The 8,861-nt window shown below is 35.8% G+C and overlaps 2 protein-coding genes across 2 annotated transcripts; one reads left to right on the top strand and one right to left on the bottom strand.

The window, feature by feature from the left end:
- Positions 1–2,038: 2,038 nt before the first annotated feature.
- Positions 2,039–2,970, top strand: LOC108627431 (protein lethal(2)essential for life-like). Its single transcript, XM_018028676.2, has one exon. It carries the CDS (start codon positions 2,183–2,185, stop codon positions 2,786–2,788), a length of 606 nt encoding a protein of 201 aa, XP_017884165.1. The 5' UTR covers positions 2,039–2,182; the 3' UTR covers positions 2,789–2,970.
- A 535-nt stretch (positions 2,971–3,505) lies between these two features.
- LOC108627485 (tetratricopeptide repeat protein 39B) lies at positions 3,506–8,317 on the bottom strand. The gene is made up of 11 exons (XM_018028789.2): positions 8,082–8,317; positions 7,059–7,119; positions 6,947–6,975; positions 6,683–6,863; positions 6,284–6,416; positions 5,776–5,908; positions 5,562–5,661; positions 5,415–5,480; positions 4,572–5,293; positions 4,270–4,503; positions 3,506–4,141 (listed from the first exon to the last, which is right to left on the bottom strand). The coding sequence occupies exons 2-11, from the start codon at positions 7,092–7,094 to the stop codon at positions 4,039–4,041; spliced, it is 1,737 nt and encodes a 578-aa protein (XP_017884278.1). The 5' UTR covers positions 7,095–7,119; positions 8,082–8,317; the 3' UTR covers positions 3,506–4,038.
- Between the last annotated feature and the right edge of the window lie 544 nt (positions 8,318–8,861).

Below are 8,861 nucleotides of genomic sequence, written 5' to 3'. Positions count from 1 at the left end.
TTCTTTTTAATTATAGGAAATGCGTTTTTCTAAGGGACATAAACTTTTGGGATTGACTGTATAGCCAAGACATCCTTAAATGTTTATTTAAAACGAATAGATATTATTAGAAATTACAAGACTAACCATTCGGTTTCTGTACAAAATTGTTTATTGCATCAACTTATTCTGTCAAATTGAATAGCATTGCATCAGCCTGGCAGTATTACTGAGTAATGTGTTATACTATGCAGTAGGTGGTTTCAATACCTTGAATGATGAAGACGTCTAGCTTAATCGTGTGTAAAAATGAAAATGCCAATGAATAAATTAACGTGCATTATACGGGTTAGCTTATTATATGTATTTATGTAATTATTTTAGTATACATGTAATAAGATAATTTATTGTTTAAGAGAAATCATATAGTAATATTCACTGTATATATGAATGAAACTTTTTATTAATTGTCCTGGACCCCTGGTCCATCAACCTTGAATTAGTAGTAAACGTTATGCTTTTGCGCGCTCATATCGATCTTGAGGATGCTTGTAGTCGGAAGTGGGGAACATTGACCTCAACGTACAGACGTTGTACGAACGTTCGACGTATATGCAACGTTTCGAACGTTGAACTTAAATTCATGTCCTATTATCAATATGTGCAATTTATTACTTAAAGAGATTACTTTCAGATCATGTATGCATGTATGTACTGTATGTATTGTACGTACGTATGTGCGATTTCAGTTAGACGTATATAGCTTAGGTTTATTTATATCACGAACTCACGGGCATTTCAAGATGTTAAATACCGCAACGGTTAAGATCGAATTTAATGCTATGCGCATTAAAAAAAAAAGACAAAGCACGTGTTACTCGTAAGAGAATCTAAGAAATTGTTATTAATAGTTCTATAACGCATAATACGGTCTTTTGAAAATATTAATTATGTTACAATAAAAATCTCGCGTATAACACCTCGGTGCGTCTGCAGAGTTCCGAACGTTTCTAAAACGTTCTACCTTATTGCCTGTAATATTTTTTATATCCCTCAGAAAGAAACAATACGCTTACATTTTTAGTGCCTCTGTAAATAGGCTTAATTGCGAGGGAGACGATGAGTCATAAATCCGATTTACTTCAAGGAATGTTTTAGAAATACCTAGAGTTTTCCCTGAAACCATTACGCACGTATAAAAAAATAATTCATTCTCTAGTATCGATAATTTCCCATCATTTTCTGTCTTGGAATGAAATTGTACTTACGTAACATAGAATTTAAACCAATTGACTGCCAGCAATTATTTTTACTTACGAGTTTTTTCTAACATATAATTTGAAGAATTAATAACGAGCGGTATTGTACAATCAACAACGCTCTGCCAGTGGTGTTGATGATAAGAAGAGCGAGCAACTGATAAACTGCACGATTCGAATCGTGTTTACGTGCGAAGTACGTTTTGTATAATATTATTAACGTAGGTAGCAGGAACCTATTTCAAAACGATAATTTTGTATCATACAAATTAAATAAATTTTGTATCATACATTCTAAAATGAGAAACGCGATAAATATAAATTAAACCGTTGTACGTTGATGCAGCAACATTTGGCACATACGAGCATTACTTCGAATTAATAGAAACTTTGGAAATGGAAAAACTGCCAGAGAATGTCACAACTTTGTTCTAACATTCATTATATACGTATATAGAATGTTTTCGCATATTCGCAGAAAAGTATTAATACAGTTTTTGAATAATATTCCATTTTTATAACGAAAATTACTTAGAATCAGCGTTTAGTAAAGCGAAGCAGATAGCGGTTGTGACGTTGGATATAAGAAAGCGTTTGATTACGAGATTTACGATTGATTTACGTTATTACTGTACGTGAATTTTCGAAAGAACCTTCTAGAAATCATGTACGTTACTGAAAGTGCCGTGCAAGATAAATAAAATACTGAATTTTCTCGAATACATCGAATCGCGAATGTTCTGGACGCTCTGTACATAGCACAGTAACGCCGGCCGGCCGGTACGCTTATAAATACCTGCGACCGAAACCGTGGCAACAGTGAAGTTCAGACGTTCTAAGCGAGCGCATCGAGGTGACAGTTAAAAGCGATATTCCAAACCGATTTTATAAAGTATAATCAATCTTTACGTGCTCAAGACAAGAAGAAATAAATCAAGGAGAAAATGTCTCTGGTACCGTTGCTGTTTTCTGACTGGTGGGAAGACCTGGACAGGCCGCACCGGATTTTCGATCAGGACTTCGGCTTAGGTTTACACCCGGAGCAATTATTGAACCCGAACATCCTCGACCATTACATCATGCCTAGCCGGGACAGAAGAATGATGAGAAGTCCTCTGTTCTACTGGCGACCTTGGGGAGAACTCCTGCGAAACGCCGAAGGAGGAGGCACGTCCACCGTCAAAGCGGATAAGGACAAGTTCCAAGTGGTCCTGGACGTGCAACAATTCAAACCCGACGAGATCAACGTCAAAGTCGTAGACAAATGTGTGATCGTCGAGGGCAAGCACGAAGAGAAGAAGGACGAGCACGGATGGATCTCCAGACAGTTTACGAGGAAATATTTAATTCCTGAACAGTGCGACATCGACCAGGTAACGTCGACGATATCGTCCGACGGAGTACTTAGCATCACCGCACCCAGAAAGGAGCAACCAAAGAGCGAAGGCGAGAGGTCCATTAAGATCGAACAGACCGGGAAGCCGGCATTAAAGGAGGCTGCCGAGGGAAAGAAAAAGGAGGAGGAGGAGAAGAAAGAAGAGAAGAAGTAAATAAGAGGCTTGAATTTTTAGTCTTTAAGATTGTTCATACATACGCCAAGTTTTCTGTTCCTACTTCTTATCGTTTCATACATTTCGAAAATGTCAGTCACTTTCTTCGTGTAACTTGTTTCTTTTGTAACATAGTTTAAGTATACAATTTTTTTTAAATAAACCTGTTACCTACAATTTAATTCTGGCTGTTATTTATTGCAACCCTAATACCATTTTAGATTTTACTCAATTAAAGTATAATAGAGCAATTTAATTTAGATGAAAAAATCGATTTTGATTCATCCCGACGTCACGATCCATTCCGTAGTACTTATATCACGTTCCAAAGTTTAGACGCCGCGTTCAATATTTCTGGCACAGTAACTTACGAAGTTACGGCTATCAGTTGCAGTGCTGCCAGAAAATTGCATCCCATGTCCCCTCCACCAGCAACTTGGTGAGGACAGTGACAGTACACCTAAACCGGTTGGTGGGGATTGAGGTAGGTCCGCGAGCCGGTCAACATATGAGAACAACAATAGCGGCGCCGAAAAAATTATGCTTGCATTCACGCGACGATATCGCTAGAACTGGACGTCAAATCGCGATTAAAGAGACTGCCGATTTTCAAACGACGGGAAGGCGTACCTCGGGACCTCTTGTAGCTTTAAATATTAACGATATTAAAATAAATTCATTAAAAATGCCAGTATTGGGTATCAATTTTGAGACAACTTGATCAGTGATAAATTAAATTTTATTACCAATTTCCTCTTTCCCACATACTAGATCTCCTTTATAACATATTAAATAATTTATTATAACTTTTGTGTCTTACACATATATTACTATTTGTCACTAGTATACATGTTATAATAAAAATAATTTAAATTGAAAAAATAAATAAATCTATAAGTATTTTCCTAGACCTTTTCTTATTCGATTGCAACGTGTGTGTGCACATTTAACATTAGACGAATATCAGCTACTGGAGATATTTGTTTATACAATATTTGTATATAAAATATCGTGCGTCCCATAGCTATTTCACTGGCACATTCGATAACAAAAATTGGAGAACAGGTGAATGGCAGAGAAATAGCTGATGAACGAAGGAGATACGAAAGGAGTAAAAGCCTTGTGGTAGGATTTCTTGAATAAAATTGTCAGCTTAGCCCGATACTGCCCGAATCTTCAATAGTGGTGCTATTGGCAGTAACTCCCGAGCAGAAAACTTATTCCTCAGGTACAATATAATATACTCTGTATTATGATAGAATATCTTCGGGTTTCTTTCCAGTCAGTGTCATCAGATCGGAATGAATTCTGAAATGTAGCCTGGACTCCAATACGTAACCAGAATAATTTTTTCTGTAGAAAAACACAAGCAAACCGGAAAGGACGGGAAAGAGTGAGAGAGGGACAGGGAGTAGAACGAGAACAGATTATTAACATACATAATTATATGTAAGAGAAATTAAATGTATTAAAATGCTTACCTAGCGTCTTCTAAATATGTGATAGCGAGTGGAACGTTCCCTTGATCGTGCGCCAATAAAGCTAGTTCTACCGTTGTGTAAGGGAGTAAGTACGTGTCTTCTTTGATGGATTTATCTAATTCCAGAACGCGCCTCAAACAATTCTCAGCCAATAAAGGGTGCTTCATTTGCCGTAAACAGGCACCCTTAAGAAGCAATATAAGTCCTTCATTGTCCGCATGAAATTCGGTTTTTCTACAAAATATTTAATACTCGTTAGTTAGCAGTTAGTTAAATAAACGAATTCACCCTACAAAACTTACGGGGCTCTCGCGAGTTCCTTTTCAGCGTCTTCGATTACTTTGAACATGTTCAACGTTAAATCTTGACGTTTCCCTACTGTGCGAAACAGATTCCATACGTACATAAGTTCAAATATAGGCAGGACTAGTCTTTTCTTTTGAGCAAAATACCGTTTAGTTTTTTTAATCACAAACTTTTCCATCGGTAAAGACTTTCCGGCGATACGTTGTTTATGAGTAGGTGCCTGCATCATCAGAGTGTCTATCGTTTGCTTCTCCTCGCTGTTCGATGGAGGGTTTTGCATAATAAGCGTCGCCGCTCTCTGATAGAAATAAGTAGTCCTCGACCAATTTGATTCTGTAGCTAGAATATTGGCGAACGTTGAGGCTTGACTCCACTGTTGCAGTGCACAGTGCGCCCACATTAGTTCCCAGAAACATATGTGGTGAAATTGAGGCCATAAATCTTGGCTCTTCCAAGACTTCGTATACCAATCTACGGAACTTTCGAAATTCCCTCTCGTTAACTCTAATCTACCCTTGAAAAATAAGAACCATACACCGTTTGGATAAAGGCTTAGTTCCTCCTCCAGGACTCTTTCACACCAGTCCAAATCACCGTCCGAATGACTCAAAATGAATGTGACCAACAGATTGTAAGCCAAAAGAATCATTACGCACAATACGTGTCGCAATCCTGCTCTTTCTTTATACCCTGCTTCTAGTTCCGATAAACCATAGTCCTGTTAAGAGGAACGTCAACTTGTACACGTTTAATCGTTAATTGAAGGTCCAACATTAAAGAAGTTGTTCAGTTTTTAAATGAGTATGAATATTTATGGTAGTACATGTCCATATTGTTACCTTATCACCCGAGAATCCAATGAACTCTAAGAGTTTAATAATTTTTGCCGGCATCAGCGAGATCATCTAAAAATTGATCAGTAGAGTTTACACGGCATTATTTTTACTTATAGCCATAACATCCTTAAACAGAATAATTATACATACCAAATTAAATGCACCGATACCGGTACGAACACCACTCTCGAAATGTATTCTATGAGCCTCGCTTTCCCATTTACGGTTATTTAAAATCGTTAAACATTCCCTGTGCCAACGAAAAAGATAACTATAAAACGATTCCTATTCATTTTTAGATCTTTTAACTATTAACGGCGCGTAATTCCCGATATATGAGTTACATGTAAATATGTTCGTTTACTTATAGGACAAATAGCAGGTACGAATTTTCAATCCAGCCTTGACGAAGCTGACCAATGTCTCGTCTTCCACAAACGTTAACATCGACTTTAAAAGGAGTGATTCAGCATAACAGAGTTCTGCATGCACTTCCTCTGCAATAATAATTTTTTGTCACTCCTGTGAATCTACGTACTATCTACCAGCTAAAGCGATAATTAATTCTAATTTTAAAGATTGACGTAAATTATATCAAAGTATAAAACAGATAATTTTAATAATGCTTACTAATCAGCTAATGTGCACTTGAAATTTGAAACTGCTAGAATAAATTACATAATCTGCTAACAAATTGAAACTATGCTAGATTTACATGCCTTTCAGATAACTATATAAAGACAGACGGTGTCTTCTATGCGAGAAGTAATTGTAGTAATTACCAGTAGCTTGATAAATCATGCTTTACAGATATAGCCAGGTGATAGATAACACACACGTACATACATTAAATGTATAATGCGGTACATTACCAATTGTGTAAGAATCGTAGTTAGTCCTCTTGACCATTTTGCCAATATTTTGCGTTAGTGTCGTGTGTTTACGTTGTTTCAAGCATACGGTCATGCACTGCCTTACAGCTACTGCTGCTTTTTCAATGTGACTCTGAGCAAGACATGTTCCAATATATCAATCACAAGAAAAAAACAAGTTTGATTTAAAGGATAAAGGAACTTTCCCACACAGAAAAATAGGCTACTTTATGAGAATAGTGAACGTAATACTATGAAAAATGCTATGTGAAATCATTGGTTCATTTAAATTTTGACTGCAGCTTCCAAACAGATTTTATATTACATTCACTATTTCTGATAAAAACTATTTTTTTAGGTAGTTGAGTGGCTTTATCCCTTAATTAGATTGTGTAATACTTGTTCGAATGTGAGAATAGCCTCCAGAAATGCGAATACGCTCGTTCCTAAGGAATGGTACATGCTGCTGTTCGCCCATGGTTCCATAATCTTCCTCGCTTCGTCGAAATCATTATTGAAAAAACAATGTATCGCTTTCCTTGCTTCCATTATCGCTGTATCCAAATCCATGGAAGTAGGCCTTGGGATAAAAGATTAACTGTTCGTAGTATGCAAGTACATTTCTATGTCATTGTCTCTGATATATCTCTCTGTGATACTTACTGCGGTAGAGATTCGTGAGCATCTTGGAACTAAAATTGAACGTTGAAACGTATTAAGTTGTGTGTCTAAGTCGATATAATTGACGATAAATTAAGTTTATTTGTATAAATACCTCATCTTCTTCCATGTCAGACATATCGATATCCATTGTAGTATTATCTATCTGAAATACGCTAAAACAAAATAAGATTTCTTCATTCGTCCGACATACAGAATGCATACGTATTATTTTTTTATTTGGATGCACTTCTTACCTTCGCTAAATAATCTATATAAATATTGTACATACATCTTGTGAAATGATTCTTTCATGCACTACATACAATGTTAATTGTTCGAAGTGAAAGCTATTTCTTAAGATGAATTTCCTTAATTCTAGGTCACGGTATTCGTCTCACGTTTTCACAATAAAAATACACAAACACGTGTTAAAAATTGGAAAAAATCACTTATTTTCATTTTGCATCTTATACATTTATGTATTGACAGAAATTATATTATAATATTATACATTAAACAGAAAAATGAACAATACAAAGTACATCAAATGTGTTTACAGCACGATACTGTCAAAGTAATCTAATCGATGCTTTTTCATAAAATTTGAAACATCGATAAAGAGTACAATACTTATAATGTTTGGTGATACAGACATAAAGCTATGTAAAAAAGGAAGATAACGGAGTGATAATATAAATCAGATAAAACGTATTAAGAGTATTAAAAAAAATAAAAATATAAATGCCCACATGTACGCACGTATATGACGTGTAATGTATTTACGTACACAGAAATGTATAGACGTATATTCGGACTTACATTGTATATTTTTACAACTACTGTGGATTACAGAATAATATTGTACAATATACAACTACTTTTATAACTGTAACGAGGATTCTCGGACGCGGTAGTAAGTAGAGCGTGTTAAAAAAAATCTAATCAAGTTTAAGGCCAGATGATACTGTTCCTATATAAATTCGATAGAAAAATGTATTGACGTCGTTTAATTAAGTGAGAATTTAAATGAATCGTTAAATTGTGTAGACGAACGGGTGTTATGAAAATAAATCTGTATCTAAACTGTTCTGAAAACAATATGTACACGTATTCTTTACACGTGATAGAGACTTACCATTAAATTCGTGAAACGTCAAACGATGCGAGAATCTACACGAAAGGAGTAGAGAAACTGCTAACGTTCAGTATTAATTGCACGCATTTGTAACAAGAAGATGCACAGTGCTTATGTTATGTGACAGTCAGTGACAGTATTTCTGAAACCTAAGTCTGAATATGCGTGTATAGTTACGTTCCAGAGTGCGGAGTATACCGAGTATACGTTGTAGATGTGTTCTACATATCCGTGAAACATTTACGCCGGTAATGTTGCCTATATATCCTCCTAACTCTTGTCCACTGCTGCCCTCTTCTACAGCTTGTAGATAAAATTCAATACTCTCCATCTATGATCAGTTTGCCTATGGCAGTGATTTAAACTTTTGTGACCAAGTGCTGTGAGTTTCGGAAAGGTTTTGATCGATATTGATTAGAAAGTATTTCATTTATTAATACTCTCTACTTTCCTTTAAGTGTTCGTTTTTTTCGCATGCCACAACCGTGCAGGCATCTAAGGGCACCTGGGTAAGTATACGGACAAACGGTAGTATATGGATAAACTGCAATCTACAGCTCGACAGTCCAAGTTCAGACGGCTAAATTCTAATCGCACATCAGTTATTAAGTAATAAACAATGATCATTGCTTTGTATACAAAGTATAATAATAAGAATCTATAATAACAAATTCAATATGCTAGCAAATGCAACATAATAAGAGATTTGTAACCAATTGCGCAAACGGAGCAAGTTTCACCTCATTTATTGTTCTTTCGACTTTTATTCCAGTGAAATTG

The sequence above is a fragment of the Ceratina calcarata genome, unplaced genomic scaffold, assembly GCF_001652005.2.
Source record: "Ceratina calcarata isolate Rehan_Ccalc_2016 unplaced genomic scaffold, ASM165200v1 scaffold471.2, whole genome shotgun sequence".
Lineage (NCBI taxonomy): Eukaryota > Metazoa > Arthropoda > Insecta > Hymenoptera > Apidae > Ceratina > Ceratina calcarata.
Note: the sequence above shows the minus strand (reverse complement) of the source record. Positions and strands in the feature narration are given on the sequence as shown.

Bases quoted from the DNA above. Each gene is read 5' to 3' on its own strand.
- LOC108627431 (XM_018028676.2), top strand. From the start codon at position 2,183: ATGTCTCTGGTACCGTTGCTGTTTTCTGACTGGTGGGAAGACCTGGAC.
- LOC108627485 (XM_018028789.2), bottom strand. From the start codon at position 7,094: ATGGATATCGATATGTCTGACATGGAAGAAGATGAG. The intron at 5,662-5,775 runs GTAAACGAACAT...TCGTTGGCACAG, and splicing joins ACCTGCTATTTGTCCTATAA to GGAATGTTTAACGATTTTAA. The intron at 5,294-5,414 runs GTAACAATATGG...TCCTCTTAACAG, and splicing joins TTGGATTCTCGGGTGATAAG to GACTATGGTTTATCGGAACT.